The 21320-nt window shown below is 44.3% G+C and overlaps 1 protein-coding gene across 1 annotated transcript in view; it reads right to left on the bottom strand.

Annotated features, from left to right (window-relative positions):
- The window catches only part of TMIE (transmembrane inner ear), a 39275-nt gene extending 18659 nt beyond the window's left edge, over positions 1-20616 (bottom strand). The window contains exons 1-2 of the mRNA XM_085302799.1: positions 20503-20616; positions 4503-4620 (exon numbers count right to left, since the gene is read on the bottom strand). Of these exons, the coding sequence (XP_085158925.1) occupies positions 4503-4620; positions 20503-20601 (217 nt within the window). The 5' untranslated portion in view covers positions 20602-20616. The remainder of the gene's footprint in view (positions 1-4502; positions 4621-20502) is intronic.
- Positions 20617-21320: the final 704 nt, after the last annotated feature.

Raw genomic sequence — 21320 nt, 5'->3', positions numbered from 1 at the left:
TGATTCTATGATTCTATGAAATGTCCCAAACCCAGCAAAGTGTCCCAGAACCAAGTTCTATGGACTAGAAGACCTCCAGAGACTTATCATTCATTTCAATGACAGGTATTGACAATATAAGTCTTCATGTTTTTTTTTTCCCCCTTCTTCATTAAATAAGGAAATGTAATAGTTTGGAATTTGGTCATTTTCCCACCATTTGTTATGTGATGACGCCATCTTGTGGAAGTTGCTAAGAGCAGTTTGAAACTACACCTAAATCACATCTACATTTGCAAATCCTGCTTCCCAGCCGGAGCAGGTTTGCGAGGCGAAAGCACAGGGAACCTGCCATCCTTGTTTAGTGCACTTCATTAGAGTAGCTCTAGCCCAGTCCTGTGGGTGTGGGTGCTGTTAGTAATTAGTGGGACCATATCTTTCTGGAACAGATCTTCTACTTTCATTTCATCCAAAAGGAATACAGTTTGAGTGTCCCAGGACCTCTTTGTTGCAAATCAGAGTGAGGAAGACAGTGACATTGGCTTCAAATGCATACGTCTCATCTGAATTCAGATGACAAAGCAGACACACCTTGAAGGCCTCTCAGTCCTGATAACGAGGTGAGATTGTAAACCAATGGGATCAGGCCTAAGCCCCTGGGAAGGATGGGCTTGCCTCTAGTTGTACCAGCTCCTGCTTTGGCTGGGAGGGTGATGGTACTCCTGGGATCAGAGAGAGCAACCATATTAAAGCTCTTCTGCAGCTGCGGTCACCTTGGAAAACCCAAACGTTGCCCTTGCTTGAGGGAAACCTGTGCCTGCTGCTGGGAGGTGAAACTCTGCTGGTAAAAGCTGGGGAACCACCAATGCTTTGGGGAACGCAAAGCAGAGGAGGAGGGAAATGTGGCTGAAGCAAAAGGCAAGAAATGGGTGAGAACTGACTGTAAAATCCAGCTAARCACATATTGTTGTGTTCAAACCTATCATATTTTGACTTGGATTGCTGATATGGTTAATTTGGAGTAATGATTGTTTCCTTGTATAGCATGTTGGTTTCATAAAGCTGGCTGACTATATAGCTTAAGCTGGTGCTTTCAAAACCACTTTGTTTGCTGAAGGAAACAGTTTCTTCAAACAAAAAGACTGTATCAGAGCAGCAGAGCCCTAAACTGGCTCTTTTTCCTGTTGCCACATGCTGAATCTATTTATCACTCTGAGAGCTGAGACTTAGTAAGCTGAAAACCTGCAATTTCCTTAGAAAATACCACCCGGTAATATATAACCTAAACCACCTGTGTTTGTCAGTGGGGACTTGAAGCAGATGTTATTTTACAGTGGAATGGTACATATCCCATTTGTTAGTCTGGCTAAATTTAGATCCTCAAAATAATGTATCTTCTCACTATTTGCTACTTTCATTATTTTAATTACATGGGTAATGTAATTAAATTTCTGTAAGTTTCTTYTTATTCTGCTTTCTATAATAAGTTTTGTTACTAGTCTGTCACCAGAATGATAAACTGTCGTAAGTGTTTGCTTCTTGCTATTGCGATATTTTCAGGTAACTTAAGAAAACTTAGCTTCTTTCCTTCAAATGGAACATCTTGGTGTGAAATCTGATGTGTTCGTTTGCCAGCATGGCAGACTTCTCTTGCTTGTGATAATCCTAAATAATTTGGGAATACCAAAGCCAGTTTCTAACCAATGACAAGATAATCAGATTTACTTAGGGGGTGAAAAAGCTGTTTACAGTATGATGTCTCCAAACCAAAGACAACCAACCAAATACATCCCTTCACAACTGCCAGTGTTAATTTTGACCTCTGCTCCCTGCATTCTCGGCAGTCCATAGGGTTAAATATTTGGCCATATTTGTTTTGCTTTACAGAGGGCTTTTTGTAATTGTTTGCTAAGGGTGTCCTGGCATGTGATGAATTAACATATGCTTTGCTGATTGAGAACAGTTTTAAAAACCCTTAAGAGTACTTATCCTGGTGGCTTTGTTGGGTRTAGGGGGTGTTTTCTGCCCAGAATAGGCAATGAACAGGTTGCCCAGAGAGGTTGCAGAGTCTCCTTCTCTGGAGACATTCAAGGCCCGCCTGGCTGCAACCCTGTCTACCATGCTCTAGGTGACCCTGCTGAGCAGGGAGGTTGGACTAGATGATCTCCAGAGGTCCCTTCCAACCTTGCTGATGTTATGATTCTATGAAGAGAAAAGAAAACTGAGGAAAAGGCTTGTACTGGCTTTGAAAAGGTGAATGTTTCTGGTTTAAAAAGAACATGGGAACATAACAGGAAAGATGTTGGGGACAGACTGACAGATATCATTTACAGTAAGCAAAATGGAGACTCTGGTAACAACAGGTGACACTTTTTTTTTTTTTCCACCTATATCAGCAGAAAAAACACTCAAAGAACTTAACAGGCTGTGTTAAGGTAGGACTACATCTAGATGCTGCATCAGCTGCAGTTCTAGCAGTAATTTAAAAAGTGGCAAGGAACCTTAGAAATCAGTTGTCTGCACTAGGGTTGTGGAGTGTGTCCAGCAAACTCGCGCTCTCCCAAACAACGGCTGCCCGTAGGTCGTGGCTGGCATGGCCCGGGATCATTCCCCACCTGCAGTTTGCATGCAGCCACCCTCTTTYGGAGAGTAAGAGGCTTTAAAGATTATGGATGTGGCTATTTCATGTCTGCTAGATTCCACACCAGGAAACAGTGCTGGACAACTTCAATTTTCTAGTATGGAAGGAAACATTTTTCTCAGGGAGAGCTTATCCTATTTTTTTTCTCTGACTCTCATCAGGAAACRTCTTTAAAAATGAAAAGTGGCTGTCGATTGACAAAACTAGCTGCTCAAAGCACGGAAAGGAGAGAGTAAAAGAGAAGGGCAGCGTGAAGGAGAAGACACGGGGGGAAACTGAGCTGCTCAGGAGGGTACCTCTAAAAGGTGAAAAAAATATAAGAGCAGAAATCTAGTAGGGGACAATATTACTCTGTACTTGGGAAAAGGAAGTCTGAGGACCAGAATAAGAGACCACCAGAGCCTCAGCAGGAGTCTTCTGAGTAGAGAAATGGAGAAGGAATAATGGGAAAATGCAAACAAAGGATGGGGGGGGGGAGAGGATTAGCTGGAGCAGAGCAGTGAAAAATGGGAGTGCTCAGGTATGAGCGGGATTACAGTTATCCAAACTGTCCAAGACAACAGGAAAGAAGAGATTCGTGACTAAATGATGAATAAGAGTAGGAAAAAGTGATGCAGAAAGCTAAGCCATTCAAGGCCTCCTTTCTTTTAGTCATGTTAAAATGGTTCCTTGTTCTATGTACGGAAGGAACTTCAACAAGCAGAAGAGCAAAAGGTGTTTTAGCTTTTTTTTTTAAAAAAAAAAAAAAAGCTAAGGAGATTCAGGTGTGTCTAAAGCCATAAGGCAGGGTGAAAGCCCTCCTACAATGGGTAGAGATCTGTGGCAATCTCTGAGCTGATAGTAATTGCCTTCAGGGCCTGGAGACAGGCTCTATCCCCGTGCTCATCTGTCCACAACAGAAAAAGAGACTAATCAAGGGAGTTACTGGCAAGTGACTAACTTCAGTTCCTGGAAAGATGCTGGAAGCAATGTACTTATTAAACTCTTTGCAGATGACTGGAGAGTAACAAGATGGGGATAGAGGAATGGACTTATCTAGTGAAGCTTGTATCAAACTGATGTAGTTTTTTAGTATGACAGTATAGCTGGCTCAAGGAGAAAGCAGGAAATCATCWTCTTCATAAGGTCTCTTCTCATAAGGTCTTGACAGTTTTCTGTGTGACACTGCTTTCACTAGCTTGATATTGGGAAAGTGCATTGAGCTGTGAAGCTGGCTTAAATACTGTTCCCAGAGCGACCTGGGTGAAGATTTTGTGGTGGGGAACCAGTTATTCCTGGACAGATCCTCAAAGCCTGCTGGGAGAGTGCCTGATCCCATTCCACTGCAGTCACCAGATCTGAGCCAGTGGCTTCCTAGTGCCTGGATCCAAAAAAGATTTAGGTCACAAAACACCTAGAATAGGGGTGAGAATGCCAGACCTGGTCCAAGCTGAAACCTCAAGAGGTCTGCCTTGCTTTGGCCTGTGGGACAGCACCACAAGAGATCACACATAGCCTACAGGGCTGTGTGAGAGGGTGAGGCTCATGCCAAGCTGTGTGACGAGGCAGAACCATGGTGTCACATGCATYTGGGGCTGCATGCTGTATTGCATCTAGCAAAGCAGTTCTAGCTGCAGATAGCCCTACAGCCTCTCATCTGCTCTGAGATGCCACTAGCTAGGACCCACTGATCTGTGTGTTACCAGATGAAGCCACGGTGGCCAACCTACAGTTCCTTCAAAGATCCCATCCTGCCTGCAGCAACCCCTTTGTGTAGCCCTGTGATTTCAGAGACCAAAGAGCCCCAGCCATGGCCATGTAGTCTGTAGTCCTCCTTAGGACAGGGTTCCTGACCCACTCAGGGAAGTGCTTAGTTGGTGCAAGGCAGAGAATTGTGACTTACTGACTGCCAGGACAAAGATGGCAAAGATTCCAATCACCTGCCAGAGACGCAGCCCCCAGATCACCACTGTCTCTGAAGTCACAGGGTCTGGCTTCTTTTTTGGGGGTTCTGTGGTGGCCTGGGAAGGAGAGAGAAGGACAAATGCGGTTCAAGAATTTGAAGTGCTATTGTAAAGTGAYGCAGTAGTACAGCAACTACAAGCCCAGTTCTTGGAACCTCCAACAATTTGGAGTCTTCAGGGAACAGGGCTTTCAACAAAGAGCTCATACTTTGAATTATCAAAACTTGTAAATATGTCTGAAGTGTTGCCAATGTTCATGATTATAAAACAAATCTTTYTGCTTTTATTTCTTAAAATTCCAGCTTTTTCTAAAGACGCAGGCTCCAGAAGTCTTTCAGTTTTTTCTATACAAGTGCTTCATATTTTGCAAACATTTCTAGAACTGATTTTTAAGACTCTACTCTTGCTGTCATCACCCCACTTCACCGCTCCCTCTCCACACCAAAGCAAACAGAGCCCAGATGGCTGGACAAGTCTGTGGTGATGAGATGGGCCTACAGCTATGCCACTGCTTGCTTCTTGGAAGCAGTAGGAAGGAGCCGAGTGGCTTGTCTGCCCCACACTGGCCCTGTTGCCACTGCTATAGGGGATACAGTGGCAGAGAACTTGTCCTAGCAGGCAGAGTCCTGGCCAAGCCCGTCTCATCAGCATTGCAGGCAGGGCTGTCTCTTGGCCTGTGACAAGGAAAGATGTGAACCTCCAGTTGTCCTGCCCTGGAGCTCCTCCAGGCACGTGCCTCAGCGTGGGCTTGTGTCCAAGCTCTCTGAATGTCAGTACTCTGAAGATACAACAGATGTTACCTGAACTTCTTTTCTCACAAGAAGCAAGGAGGACTTTGTAACTTGAGTAGCAAGCATTTCTGCAGTGCTGCTTCAAAGCTCCTTGGTGTTTAAGCTGTGAGTGGGGATAACATTTGATCTCTTAAATGGAGGCATCTAGTGTCATTTGAGGTGATGTGGGGCATCCTCTGGCTGCCTGTCCAGCAGACCTGGCCAGTCTTTCAGTGGTCCTGTCATATGTGCCAAACACTGTATAGATGTCAGACACTCTAGGACATCTTAAATGGCACTAGGCAGATGACTTCATAGCAGTAGCCTCATCCCCAGGAGATGAGAGAGACAGTCAGGACATCCATATCTATACCTTGTTCTGTTTGACTCCTGTTGGATGAGCATCCAGTGCCTCAGYTTCCCCATGGGTTACAGAGGAACGTTACTGCTTCCCTATTTCTGCCTTGAGCTATTTTGTAGGAAAATGCTGTGTGGATTTGATATAAGAACAGATACTGTGGCTCACTTATAAGTTGGGGAAGGGCACTTGATTTAATGCCTATTRTGGGACCCTGATCCCATAACCCCTAGGTATTGAAGGGCTGATGAATTCTTGAAGGGCTGCAGTATGTACAGGCAGCARTTCCCATGCAAAATATTCTGTAGCTATCAAAATGGCAAAGGATAATCAGTTACTTGAGTTATATTTAAGCACTGGGGATCCAAGCATGTCGCCAGAGGACTCTCCCTGTGAAGTTAGCCTCATAGAATGCAGATGTCAGATTTCATGAAATACAAGAGAAAAGGGTTCAGAAAGCRGTCACTCTGGACTATAGGCTCCAGTCCTGTAGGCCTTTGAGTCCTACAGCTACAGCTCTTGTCCTACAGTAGGAGAGACTGATGTGGTTCAGGAATGAGTATGTTATCTAGKGAGATACACAGATAGTGCTGAGGAGTCAAGATTAAAGCTTAGACCRTAGGATGCCAGCACTTCTTTTGTGTACAAATAACAGTGAACAAGGGGCTGTGTTTTTAGACATACAGCCCTCAGGCAATCTGCTCCTCCCTTCAGCATAATGGTCTTTGCAGAGAAGAGGTTAGCTAACCTGCATGTGCTGAGAGCCCTGAGGTTACCTGAGGCACATYGCATGTGTAGAGACCAAGCTGTGCTGTGGGTCGAGAGGGAGGCCTTGGCTTCTCTTAGCTTTTACCTGGGCAATAATAAACCAAGGATCTGCTGAATGGCATGGTGGTGCCACTTCATTTCTTGTGACGTGGAAGGGTGTTGGACTGGGTGATCTCCAGAGGTCCCTTCCAGCCTCAACCRTTCTGTGATTCTGTAGCCCATGGGATCCTTTTGTAGTTTCCACATATTCATRTTATGATCCGGCAAAGAATTTAAGTAAAGGATATGATCTTAGCTGCTTTTATTTACTTAATGTCTTCATTTTTACAACTAAGTTGACTTTCTTCCTCTTAGCTGAAAGTGTACATTTTCTTTCAAATTTAAATTTGGTTTTGGGGACAGTCAATTTCTCTGTGTTCTTCATTCAAAAAGAAAAATTTCTTAAAATGAATTAAAAGGGAATTTGGAAAAGAAATATAAATTCTCCGGGTTTTTCTCTACTCATAAGCAGTAATGTTCTTTTTAATCTTGACTTATTTCTATATTTTGGGTCACTGATGACAAGTCTGACAAAAGAAATATACTCTTAAATCCTCTTCTCGATGTCATATCAAGCCTGATTGTCCTAAAGTGTTGTTTGGGCTAACAAGGGGGTCTTCGAATTCAATTCTCTGACTTATATTGTTTTAATGGTTGAATAGATGTGAGGATGTCCTGTTTGGTACATGTCTTAAAAAAAAARGACTTAGCTAAGTMSTKTWTTTTATGCAACATGAAAAGTCTTCTGGTTTCCAGAAGTTCCTCAAATAGTTCTAGTGAGAAAATGTGTGGAAAAACAGGAGAATAACCATGATAGCCTTATTTTGTGAAGCTGCTGTCAGCTTTCTTTGTGACTTACTGATAATCTGGCTAGTACAGAGGAAGAGCCCTGCAACCCATAGCTGTATCTGTCTCTTCAGCCTTCAGGATTGTTTTGGGCTTAGATTGCCATTTAGCTGCCTTAAAGTTCACACAGACACCTTGCGGGACATTGTAGAGGAGGCAGAGACTCAACGATAGTGTAGATGACTGTGACCATTCTTTACACCATGGAARTTCTAGCTCTGTCTGCATTTTATCCTGGAAGTCAGGTGTCAATGGAACCTCCCTTTAGAGGAACATCTGGCCTTCAATATATAAGACAATCTGATAAAATAGAGCTAGAAGTGTCTCAAAGTCTCCAGCCCATCAGCCTGCTCTCTCTAGGCTTTCGACATCTATAGCRTTGATTTCTCTGTCCAGACTCATCACTCCAGGTTCACTTTAGAGTCACTGAGAGGAAATAGGTACGTTTACAGTGCAATCTGTCTGACCTATATTAGATGCTTGAGATGAGGGGAATTGCATCCTTGGCTCCTCTGACTGTACTGAACAGATCTTCAGCATCTATAAGGAGAGTCTGGGGCAAATACCTTTAGAGATGCATATTTTCTGTTAAAGAAACCTCTCCAAAGTGACCATTTAGGTGGAAACTGGACAGGGCTATTGTGGCCTCCAAGATAGTTTAGCGTTAGACAGTGAGGTACCTACATTTCATTTTTCTATGCTTCAGCTCCGTACTTCTGAAATAGGATTAACAAGATTTCAYAGCCATGTTGAGAGGATAAATGTTACAGGTAATGACATTTTCAGATGTTACAGTGGTTGGGGGAAGCTACCTGAGAAATACCTTGGGTTAATGCATAGTGAGAAAGAAATCTTGCTGTAAAATCCAGGAGACAAGTTATGAATTTCCTGCAGAGACGTGCTTAAAGCTATTTAACCTAATGCTCACAAAATAAACCTGTGGTATGGTGACAGCAAAGGTGATCATGTGTCCTGATACAAATCTGGACACAACTTCAACCATGCTAGTCAGATGAGCTGTCCAGGCCAAYGCTGTTGTCCTAGAGCAGTGGAGATATGTTAAGGGACACACACCAACAAGAAACATTTGTTCTCTCGGACAATGGCTTAGGACACYGGAGGTAACAACTCCTCACTGCCAATGAGGTTGTGATATGTTGCGTTGCAGTAAATCGTAGAATTAAAACCTGCTAATAACCTTTTGGAACTGTTGATGGCAAAGCACACTCACTGGTTCGTATTTGAATGTAAGGCCTGATTTGAATTGACAACAGCCTTTTGATAGAAGCTAAAAACTCTTYGCTTCTAGAAAGTGTCCTAAGCGTGCACATCTAATTCCCTGCAGTGTCYTTTCCTTCTCAGCTCATGAAAATGCAGCTAAAACATGGCTGTAATGGATATCAGAGTGAATTGGAGCTGTTCTCCAATTACTTGCATGTTTGTGCAATACAAACTGTATTTTAGTCCCTCCTTAATGAAGGATGTTTCCTACCGAGTCTGGAGTGCTTTGGTTCCCGGTGGGATCCTAATTACGCTCCATTTGTGGTGGATAGGATTGCTGCCTGAGCTTGTCTCTTCTAAACTGTCTTCGTTTACTTGGTTTACTTGGCACAACTCCATTTCCATTTGTTCCAGCTGCCCTTGTTTGATAGTGCAGGGACTGGACCTGTGGCATCGCATGCTCAAAAAAGTTGAATGAAGGAGAAAGTCTATTCAGAGTGGTGTGATTTTTGTAGATGACTCTGGGATAACCAAAGAGGTAGGAATCTGTAATACTCATCACTAAAGGACCTTCTTTTTAAACTGTAGTATTTCTTTATACTGGTTATAAAACAACCAGCAATAAAGAACAGAAATGGAAGAATGGCTTTCCAGTGTTACCATSAGCTGCTCGCTTACTACTGATCCTGGAGTCAGCCTCTGGCATAGTCTTAGTATGAATCACAGGAGTCACTTCCTTTTGAAGTTCTCAGTGTGGCTTTCCTTTCTGGCAAAACCGAGCTTCCCCAAAGGGTCTCTCCTTCCATGTTTGTCTCTAGGCAGCTTGGAAAGGGAGTCATGAGAACTCCCTTTATATCAAAGAAAATACCCCACAGTTCCCCTTCCTGAGGGATTTCTGCAGAAATCCTGTACATCTGGATAAGTTTTAAGTACACAYAAGAAAGGGGAGAGGATATGGTGGATATGACTGGTGGGTCATGGCCTCATTCAGTCCCTAGGGTCGCACTAGATGGGAGTAAAGAGGAAGGGTTAGCTCTGTAGATGCCTGGAGGGAATGGGTTTAAGATTGACTGTCTAGAGCAATAGCTACAGTTCTTGGAGCAAGTCCCCAAATGATCTTTGGGCCTGCAGAATGGCAGGTCACCTTCCCTACATTGGCAGTACATTTTTCACATTGGTACTTCCTGTTGTCAGTCACAGAATGGTTGAGGTTGGCAGGGACCTCTGGAGATCATCTAGTCCAACCTCTCTTCTCACGCAAGGTCACCTGGAGCATGTTGCACAGGATTGTATTCAAGGGGATTTTGAATATTGCCAGAGGAGGAGACTCCATAACCTCCCTGAGCATCCTGTTTCAGTGCTCTGTCACCCTCACAGGAAAGAAGTTCTTCCTCATGTAAACACAACTTCCTGTGTTTGTGCCCATTGCCTCATATCCTGTCATGTAGGACAACTGAAAAGTTTGTCCCCGTCCCCTTGACACTCTCCCTTCAGGTACTTGTACACATTGATAAGATCCCCCCTCGGTCTTCTCTTCCCCAGGCTGAAGAGGCCCAGCTCTCACAGCTGTTCCTCACAGGGCAGGTGCTCCAGCCTTCTGATCATCCTCGTAGCCCTACACTGGACTCTCTCCAGTAGCTCCATGTCTCTCTTGTAGTGGGGAGCCCAGAACTGGACACAGTACTCGAGATGAGGCCTCACCAGGGCTGAGTAGAGGGGCAGGATCACCTCCCTTGACCTGCTGGCAACAGTCTTTCCACTGCAGCCCAGGAGACCATTGGCCTTCCTGGCCACAATGGCATGTTGCTGGCTCATGGTCAACTTGTTGTCTACCAGTATTCCCAAGTTCTTCTCTGCAGAGCTGCTTTCCAAAAGGTCAGCCTGAGCATGCACTGGAGCATGGGGCTATTCCTCCCTGAGTGCAGAACTCTGCACTTGCCCTTGTTGAACCTCAKGAGGTTCCTCTCTGCCCARCTCTCCAGCCTGTCCAGGTCYCTCTGAATGGCAGCACAGCCCTYGGGTGTGTCAGCCACTCCTCCCAGCTTGGTATCATCAGCAGACTTGCTGAGGAGGCACTCTGTCCCCTCATCCAGGTCGTTGATGAAGAARTTGAACAGGATGTGACCCAGTACTSAGTCCTGGGGGACTCCACTAGCYACAGGCCTCCAACTAGACTCCAGTGATGACCCTCTGAGCTCTGCCTTTCAGCCAGTTCTCAAGCCACCTTGCTGTCTACTCATCTAGCCTGCACTTCCTGAGCTTACCTGTGAGGCTGTTATGGGAGAAACTGTCAAAAGCCTTGCAGCAGTCCAGGCAGACAACATTCACTGCTCTGCCCTCATCTACCCAGCCAGTCATTSCATCAGAGAAGGCTATCAKATTGGTAAAGCAGGATTTTCCCCTTGGTGAATCCATGCTGACTGCTCCTGATCACCTTTTCCTTCACATGCTTAGAGATGACATCCAGGATGAGCTGTTCCATCACCTTTCCAGGGATGGGGGTGAGGCTGACTGGCCTGTAGTTCCCTGGGTCCTACTTTTTGCCCTTTCGAGGACTAGATGGATATTGGCTTTCTTCCAGTCCTCAGGCACCTTTCCTSTCCTCTATGATTTTTCAAAGATGGACAGTGGCCTGGCAACAACATCTGCCAGCTCTATCAGTACCCATGGGTGCATCCCATCTGGGCCCATGGATTTGTGGGTGTCAAKTTTRCCTAAAAGATCTCTGACCCAGTCCTCYTCAACCAAAGGAGAATCTTCTTCCTCCAGACTTYCTCCCTTGTCTCCAGACTCTGGGATTCTTGAGGGCTGCCCTTRTCAGTGAAGACTGAAGCAAAGAAGGCATTCAGTAATTCTGCCTTCTCTGTATCCCTTGTCACCAGGGYCCCCACCCTTTTCATCAGCAGGCCCACGTTCTCCCTAGTCTTCCTCTGCTACCGATGCATTTGAAGAAGCCCTTCTTGTTGTCCTTGACATCCTCTGCCAGATTTAATTCCAAATGGGCATTAGCCTTTCTTGTYGCATCCCTGCATACTCTYATAACATTCTTACATTCCTTGCAAGTGGCCTGTTTTTTTCCACATTCTGTGTATTTGCTCCTTCTGTTTGAGTTTTGCCTGGAGCTTCTTGCTCATCCATGTAGGTCTCCTGCCCCCCTTGCTTGACTTTACTCACGGAGATGGACTGCTCTTGAGCTTGGAGGAAGTGATGCTTGAATATTAACCAGCTCTCTTGGACGCCCCTTCCTTACAGTGCCCTAATCCATGGGATTCCTCCAAGTAGGTCYTTGAAGAGGCCAAAGTCTGCTCTCCTGAAGTCCAGGGTTGCAATCCTACTTATTTCCCTGCTTCTTCCATACAGGATCCTGAACTTCATCATCTCATGGTCACTGCTGCTAAGGCTGCCCCCAGCCTTCACACCTCCAACCAGCTCTTTGTTAGCACAAGATCCAGCAGCACACTTCTCCACCACCTGTGTCAAAAAGTTATCATCAGTGCTCTGCAGGAATGTTCTGRGCTCCTTGTGCCTAGCTGTGCTGTCTTTTCAGCAGATACCAGGATGATTAAGTCCCTCATGAGAACCAGGGCCTGTRATCATAAGGCTACTTCCAGCTGTCTGTAGAAGGCCTCATCAACTTCCTCTTCCTGATTGGGTGGCCAGTAGTAGACACCYACAAGTGTCCCCCATGTTAGCYTGCCYTTTAATCCTTACCCRTAAGCTCCTGACTCACTCTTCATCCACCTCTGGGCAAGCCTTGCCYGTTGCTAATGGTCCTTCCCTCTGCTTTGTCAAGGCTTTTGCAGGGCTGTGCTGCCCATGGCAGCATGACCCTCCACGCTTTCTTGGCTATGGCTGGGCAGTCAATGCGAGTGACTACATCTGTTATGAGGAGTCCTGAGGCAAGAGAGAAGCCACAGACTGTGTTTTCTCATGAGGCTCAGCTCTGGAGACAGCCRTACTTGCAGGCATATTCCTTGTCTGCAGCTGTGGAGAACAACCCCTCATATAGCCTGGCTCCCTGTCTCATGACCAGACACAGAGCCTCTCATGCACCAGAAGCTCAGGACATTCAGCATGTTGGTAAAGTTTAGTGTATATTATCAGTCAGCATTAAGCACAGGGTCTTCCAAGAATACAGTATAAAAGAAATACAAAGAGTTAGTAGATAATAGATCTGAAGGTAAGGCTGTAAGAATCCACCTTCTCCTTTTAACTGGTGAAGGCCCCAGTTTTTCCACATCATATACAGGTTTGAGTCCCACATGTTGCCTCCAGAGCCAATCTCCAGCAAGAATGTCAAGTGATATGTGTTCACCTCTTCATGTGACACCCTTGCATAAGGCTGGCTCTATTGCAATAAGAGCAGAATAATTGTAATTGGAAGCACCAAGCTAAAGTCAGAATTTGCCTTAAYAGTACTGAGCATGGAGCTGTAGAACTGGATATCCTTGCTGCTTTCCCTTCCAGATAGTCTCTTTTCTCTGGGAATCTAAAATCATTTAATGCAGCACCCTTGTTAAATAAAAATAATATTTCCAGTTCAGGGTACAGTAGCTGAGATGGAGCAATTAAAAGATTCTTCTCAAGATCATAGCATGGATTAACAGCTCTTTGGGAAACAGGATTCCAGAGTTGCCAACTATCTGCTGCACCACTTGTGTAGGAAACAGCACAGAGATGCAACACGCAGTAGACATTTAGATGTTTAAATGTTCTTCTACTTAAGTAATCAAAAACTAAAACATAGCAAGGATGAAAACTGTTGAACTGTTCTTTTTTGTTTGTTTGTTTATCTTTTTTTAATTTTTTTTTAAAAAAAGAGCTGCATCACAGTTGTGGGAGGGGGGAAAAAAGATGCAAATATGTATATGAAGGTAAGAGATGAACTGACACACCAGGTGCCCAGCTACAGGCAACTGTGTGCCTCCAAAGGAGAGCCTAGGTCTCTGAACTGGGGTAGGCTGTAGGTTCCTACACATGCTTACTGTCAGTATCAGGAAAGTTAATAATGGGAACACTTGCTGCTGGTTTATGGATACTTCTACTCAGAGCTGCATCAAACCAGGTTGAACTTGAGTTGGAAAAAAGAAACAAAAACAGGGTTGAAGATCTGTCACTTTCACTGGTTTCACAAAAGCTCTCTTTGCCACTTTCTGTAATTCTTTAGTTCAAAATGTTGCATATTTAAGAAAAAAGTGCAAGTGAAAAAGCCACGAGCTGTCAACGAAGACTGCTGCAGYGTCCTGAGCATTCATGTAGATACTTTGGTTTAACCACTAACTTTTTATCAACTGGGCATTGAGGATGCTAGGGTCAAAACATGTATGAAATTACCATACCATGGTCAAGCTACCACGGCTCAGTAAATCACTGTGCAAGCAGACCTGTTGCAAGTGTCTGTGTGCATGCACTGTGACTAAGTAGCAGAGGGCAAAGTCTGCATTACTGCATGTGCTGACTAGACAAGATGTCTGAGCTCCTAAATGAGTTGAAAAATGCTCTRAATTTCCCACACTTAATCTCCCTAGCTTTTGGGGATGATGCGTATGATGGCAAAAACATCTTAATGAAAGCAACTCTTAGTAGCTTTAGGAAATCAGAGCTGTTGATTTGTGCTTGGCAATAAATGTCAAGAAAACAGGGTGATTTGAACTGGAGACAAAGGAAAAGGTGTAAAAAGGTGAAACTCAGCAGAAATGGAACTGTAGGATAAGGCAATTCTTACACGGTCATAAATGAAGCTGGTACTCACAGTTCAATCAAGGATGAATTTGAAAGGTGCGGTACCTTTGGCCATGAGTGTGGTCCAAACTGAAGATGGATAGATGGATGAAGAGATGGCATTTAATATTAAGACAAAAAGATGCCAACCCCAAAAAGTGACAGTGTTGCTTTATAGGCTGAAAGCAGCTACATTAAATAAAAGACTTCAGAAGACTGGAGGCAATAAAGAATACTCCTGTGAAAGATGTCACATTTTAGGGGAGTCGTGTTTAGGAGGTTGTTGGAATGGAGAAAATGCAGGCATGAAGCAGCATTAACAATGCATAAAAACAATAGTTTAAGGGGGAGATGTTTCTGGAGGAAAGCAGATGAGAAGATATCAAAGAAAATTGTGCATATACACCTAAGGCTAGCCACTACAGTACTGCTATCAAAAAGTGGCTACAGAAATATGGAAAAGCTGAGCCTTCAGGAGCAGAGGTGGGGAAAAAGGCAAAAAGGAATAAATAAAAAGTTACAATGTTTGCTATGCCTCCTAGGAGGCTCTGGGCTGAAAGAAAGTATAACCATGTTATATCAGAAAGACTTACAGCTCACTTCAGTAGTCTAAACTTAATGGAGATGTTGACTTAGGCCTTGGTAAATACTTCACATTACACTTGCAGAAGATCTGCACTCTGGAGTGGTGGCTGGAAAATGGGCAGAATACTAAGTTTAGACAATTGAATCCTACTTGTAGTCAATACAAATGACCAATACCAAAGATAGACCAATAGACCACAGATGTCTTGCAGCTTGCTGTGTCTTGAGCCCTGTAGGGTTGATTTGGAGTTTATTTATTTATTTATTTATTTGGAAGGGGAGGAAGATCTAAAGAGAGAGATAAGGCTGGACCCGGCCTCTCCTCTGCTTCATCACCCAACAAGGCAGGCTTCCCTGGCTAGAAAGATCCAAGATCTGCCTSTGCTCCAGATCGGACTATGCCAAAGTTCTGGTCCCCAAACCCTACTAGATGACATGTCCCCAGGTGCAGCAGAGACTTGGGCATGTTCCCAGCATGCCTCAGAGCTGCCTCATGCATCCAAGGAATCATCTCTGCATTGCCCACAGGTGTTTCCTTTACTGCTCCTCCAAGTGCCCAGCAAGGGCAGGGAGGAGGCAAAATCTGCTCCTTAAAGGGTAGAACCTAAACTGGCATTGGACACTCAGCACTGTAAAACATTAACTAAACCCCAAAACACTAAATCACTTCCAGACAAGTTGCGTTTTTAGGTCAGAACAGCTTGACACTGGATCTTTTAACCAAAAAAAAAAAAAAAAAAAAAAAAGCTCTGTTTCTGATTCATTCCTGTCAGAGAGACCGTCAATGATGACGTGTGTGTGTGTGTGATGAAGAAGTATCAGCCCCAGTGGAAAAGGAGATAGCTGCTGCAGGCAGAAGTTTTATTCACTTCATTAAGCAATAGCAAAGAAAAATTGTAAAAGGAATCACTTCTCAAGGTCTCTTTAAAATACCCCCTTTAATTAGTCTTGACTGGTATTGCTGCTCTGCCAGCAGCATTGCTGAGCTTTGGAAAAAAAAACTAACAATGTTTATTCCTAATTGCATTTGATTACACATATCTGAAGCCTACAGATGGTTCTGGGGGACTGAGCTTTAAATAGGCAAGCATGCATGCTTCCTCCCTTCCTCTCCTTCCAAATAGCAGGAAGGAGATGCGCAGTGTGACGATGACCTGCACGCAGGGAAAAACTGTCTCGTGATGCCAACAATTCTCTGTGGTGGTGGAGGAACCCTGCAAAAGTCCAGTTACGAGGTCCAAAATACAGCAGTGCTAATAACTGATATTGAGTTCGCAGGCAAAGGCCCTGCTATAATGTGGTGATGTGCTTAAAGATGACACTAATCATAATTTAACCATAATTTAGAACAGTTATTTATTCAAGGAGGCAATATGTTTACATATAGATGCGCTTATTCTGCAAATGAGTGAAGTGTGCAGAGAACACGTCCATTTTTTTCCCAAGATTCTTGTTTCTTTGGGTCTAGCAACTTTGCACACTCTATAGTATCTTCTCTCTCCCTTTCTCTGAGCTTGTCTCCTTAGGYTGTGATGTGGAGTTTTCCAGAAAAAGGCTCTGCAATTTTCTATCATTTTCTTTAAATCCAGCCTGGCCCACAATAYCTATATCTTCCTTAAATATGCCCTTTTAAAAACTAATACTTACCTCTCAAAACATCGTGTGTGTTTCTTGCGTATGTCTGTCTCTTGAGATATTATTTTCCTATTTGCTCTTTTTATTATCAGCTGTTGAGTTAAATCTATGCATTCACRTAGGGAAATCAACCTCAGGAGTCCACTAGAACTACTCGGTAATTTTGCCTGCCTTCATYTGAACTGTAATCACGCCTCAATATTTTTAGATTACTGCAAACAACGTCACATCTGTCACATTCACTTGGAGGCTACAAATGRGGGTTGCTGCCTCCTGAGCAAAACAATACCCAGCTAAGTGCAGTGTGAACTGAACTCCACTTATGTTTGATCTGGAGGACATTATGCATGCATCTATATGGTGACTCGAAGGTGGAAGCACACCTGAGAACACTTAATTATCACCTTCTTTTTCTTTTCTTTTCTTTTTTTTTTTTTTTCAATGGCCTTCAATTTATCTTGCAGTGAGGCAAATTATCTTCTGACCTAACTCTATCTGGACCAGTCTTGTTTTATTTCACTGAAGCTTTTCATAACAAGCAGAAAGGGTCAGGGTTTTCCTCCCCTATCCTCAAGCCTATGCTGCAGCTTTTGCTGAGAGTCCAAACTAGAATAAGAGGAGAACAGAGACCTCTTTACTTTTCTCACTGTGTTGATAACAAGAGGAATACAATCTTTTCTGGTCTGATAAAGCTTCCAAAATGTTTCTGTTATGTCACYAGAACAGAGTTTTACCTCCTGACTAAGGAGCTCCTAACTCCAGTCCGGAGGGAAAAAACTTGATGAAGGATGACAGCAAAAGAATTCAAATCAGTAAGGGGCTAATTGATTAAACCAAATACCAAACACCTGACATATCTTCTCACCCTACCCTCCCACTTCCCACTCAWTCTAAGCCTTTTAAGAGCTGATGGAGGTGCACCCTGATTCCTTTCTCCATGCAGAATGTATTAAATCTGATGCCAGCCTCCCCTATAACAACTCTGGGCCTGAACTCCACCCAAAGGAGGTGGGACCCTGCTATAAAATGGTGGGAGAGTGCTAAAGTCCAGTTTTCAGACTTCATATACATATATATATGTATATATATAAAATCTTTGTTTCTCATTTATTTGTAGCCTGATTTTTCCATTTTGAGTGGCTGTAGGGAGATAGGTTTTTAACAGAGGAGAAAATTCAGGTAAGAGAAATAAGGACTAAGAAAAGCCTTGGGATRGGAATGAGAAGATAATTGGGTCAATAAGGACATAAGGATAATAGGGAAACGTGGGCCATTCTAGCTGCTTTATCAGGCTTTAGTATCAATAAAGTGGCTCAAGTTAGCACAGAGTCTCTGTGCTTTCCCAAAACACAGCTTTGATGGTTTTCTTGTTATGCTGTTGAGTAGAATATGCCTTAAGCATCGACAAAATAGTCAAAAAAATGTGGTGCTGGTTTTCTGTCATGGCCTAAATGACAGTAATGGCAGTTACCTAAGAAGTTATGAGATTTATGTTAGCCTCTATGAGAAGAAACTTCTGTTCCAGGGGTACAGGAAATGCTGATGCTCCTTTCTACCTAACTTGGGCTAACTCTGTTTCCAGAGCCTGCTCAAGGCTTGATGAAGGTCCGATGGGTAAAAGCAGCAGCACTATGAAATGTTCTGTCGTCTCATCCCTCCTTCCCCGTGTAAGCTGCCTTGTTCTTTAAATACAGAGCTTGCCCTAGTCGGGACTCTTGGAGGGGTGGTGGGGAAACAGTGAGAAACTAAGGAATGGGTCAGTGTTATRTGCATTGTATTAAAAGATCGTAACTTTATGGGAGCTGCATGCATCATGTGAGCAGTCCTGTGCAAGAAACAAAAAAGCCAAAGATGTGATCCACATTATTTAGTCTTGTCCTCCAAGTTCGCTGAAATGTTCTGATGTCTATTTGACTTTCTCTGTGTTTGTTTTGATAGGCTGGCTTAGCATAAACTTAATTATTCAGGATAACTACATTGTGTGATTATTTAAAGCAAAAAGTCCTTGCAGAGCTTCAGAATAGACTGAAATTCATTTGCCTTTAGAAATACAGAAACTGAYTGTTCATCTAATCTAATTTTTGGATACCTGCTTGTTAACCTGTTGTGCAGCATGTATTTTCAGATGAAATTTGCTCCTTCCTAAATGCTACGAGATGTAGACAAGTTTTCAAGAAAGTCTGGTGTAAGTAAAGTCAAATAGAAAATTACATGTGTTCTATAATGATTTTCCTATTTTTGATATTTAAGTTCTTCTGCTTTGGCATGAAGACAAAACCTGCAAAGTGTGTGTCTGTGAAATATAATGACAGGGAACATCCATCTTCAAACTGAAAATGTCAGGCTGCTTATTCAGGGGATGTCTCAGTGTTTAGAAACTGCRAGAAAGTAAAAGTCTGCCTGTCGGGGCTGATGCTGCATCTGCAAACCATTCTGGCTTCAGCGAAGCGTATTTTGTCAAATGTGCTCTGTAAGAAAAAGTTCTGCCTCACTTGTAACCTTGAGAGCTCTTGTAGGATGAATGGCTTGGAAAAATGTCTACGGTGGTCTGTGCCTTTGTAAAGGAGCTCATAGATTTGTCTGGCTGGTAGAGGTTATAGCAGGGAAGCTGGTCTTGTGTAGGTCAGATAGGGTGTCTTGATAGMCCCACTTGAAAACATTTAATTCAATAACCTAAACAGTGGTGTAGAACTTGGTTCATGGGTGGGTGTGTGATCCCAACATGACTGTTGTTGCCACTCATACGTTGGTGGTGAACTGCTAAAATGTGCACRCCAAAAGCTCCAGAGATCAGACCAGGCCTGATAAGAGCCTCTGTTGGGTGAATGCTATAACCTGGCTTCATTTCCCTGTGCTTCTGTGGCTGATCCCTCGCTGCAGACAGGTCAGTTTGCAGCCCAGATCCTGCCCAGGGAACCACTTTTGTCCCCTGGTTTCTTTAGCCACAGAGGCAATGCAGAAGTCCAGCTGCCACCTCCCGCATGTCACCATGTGCTTGGACCCATGAGCTGCTGCAGCACCAGCGTGGCCTGTGTGCGAGGTCCCCAACCTGCCATAACTGCTAACAAAGCCAGACTCGCCTTCTCGTGCTCTGCAGCACATGTATCGGGCAAACTYGGATGGATTCATCTAAGATGAGTAAGTTATAGATGCCTATGCTGTCTCAGGGCCGGTCCCTCAGGACTTCCTTTATAAGTAGACACAGAGGGATAACTGAATTTTTGAGCCGTGCTGACATGAGGAGAAGTGTTTTTWTACTATGCTCAAAGCTGTGGCACATCAGATTCATAAGTCTAAGAGGACTGAGCAAAAATGCTCTGCCGTAAGAATATGCTGCTCCTCAGCACCACGGTACCTGTGCACTGGGGTTCAGACCCTGAGCCGTGAAGCTGGTTTAAGGATGCTCTTCCCTCCCTGTCCAGCCTGGCCTTGCCAAAAGGAGCCAGGGCCAGCAGAATATGTAGATGTTTTGCGGGGTAAGCAGTGAAATTGAGCTGTGTGTGAGGAACCTCRCCTCAAAAGTCAAAGTTTTGGCTGAATGAGATGGAATGAAGGAAGGCAGAGGAAGAAAAAAAAATGCAGTGTGAATGTTTAATTTGGAAGGGTACATCYAGGTGCAGGACCACCTGCACATACCTGTTCCCATTCTTCTTTCCCGATTTTCCAATGTCAGACACTTGTTGGACTTGCAGTACTATGCTAGGAGATGCTGTGACTTTGGCCTCTTCAGGAATTAAGCCCTCTTTGGGGATTAAAGAAGCCCTTAATTGCTTACCATCTTCAGCAGCAGCTATTGGTGTTTTAAAAGCTTTTTCCTCCTTACATTAGGCGTGGCAGAAAGCAACAAGTGYTGCCCAAAGAAGCCTCTAACTCCTTGGAGCCACCTTAAATTCTCCTGCTGTCTGCCATACCTGTCCTCCCTGGGTACCGTGCATGGAAAAAACATGATTCCCAAGCACCCTCAACCCTAAATCTGCAAAGCAGGATGCTCCTTACCTCGATTAACTGTCCCATGGCAGCTCTTGAGCAAGACAAGAAGAGGGAGGAACACCYCATCCAGGGGAGGGGATGCTGCAAGGGTGGATCCCACGCCATCTTCCTTCCCTGGTGTATCTCCGGCTTGCTCCGCGCTGTAGCCCAAGCTGGAGAGGTTACGAATAACAGAGCTCGCTGTCGGCAGCGTTCAGCATTTACCAGAAGCAGTCGCCTGCTGTCCCRTCCCTTCTTTACTGCCTTCCTTTCTAGCCTGGCAGTCGCAGAGCTGACGCTGGAGAGTCATTAATTAATTAAACTGGTGTCGCTTACTGAGTGCTCTGCTGCTCCTCGGGTCGGGCTTTGCGGAGGGGGAGCGCAGGGAGCAAACTTGTGCTCAGAGCTCTCGCTGCTCCCCAGAGAGGAAAGCTTATTATGACTCTGTTTTTTACAGCTGCCTGACTGATTCCAGCTCTCTTGCTCTTATTTTTTTTTTTCCTGGCCTGTTGAGAGAAGTCTCTCCCCTAATGAAAAAGGGCTGTAAGCAGCTGCATCATCAGCACTGCAGCTACCCTACGCTCGCAGAGGCTGGTGTTACTGGAGATGAGTGCTTGATGCCTGGGGAATTTATAAGCATCTTTCATCCCTGAAGGGTCTTGTGGATGTGTTGCTACAGTCTGCAGTTTCGTGCAGTCTTGAGCYCTGGATAGAGCTAAAGGCAATCGGRAAGAGCGTCCACAAGGGAGGTGGAGGCTGCAGCTGCTAAAACTATGGGGCGTCCTCTGGGCTGTTTCAAGCCGCTTGTGGCCCACGGAGCTACCTGGAGCTACCTGGTGAAGAAA

The sequence above is a fragment of the Rhea americana genome, unplaced genomic scaffold (genome assembly GCF_003343005.1).
Source record: "Rhea americana isolate MKP2758 unplaced genomic scaffold, rheAme1 scaffold_192, whole genome shotgun sequence".
In the NCBI taxonomy this organism is placed as follows: domain Eukaryota; kingdom Metazoa; phylum Chordata; class Aves; order Rheiformes; family Rheidae; genus Rhea; species Rhea americana.
Note: the sequence above shows the minus strand (reverse complement) of the source record. Positions and strands in the feature narration are given on the sequence as shown.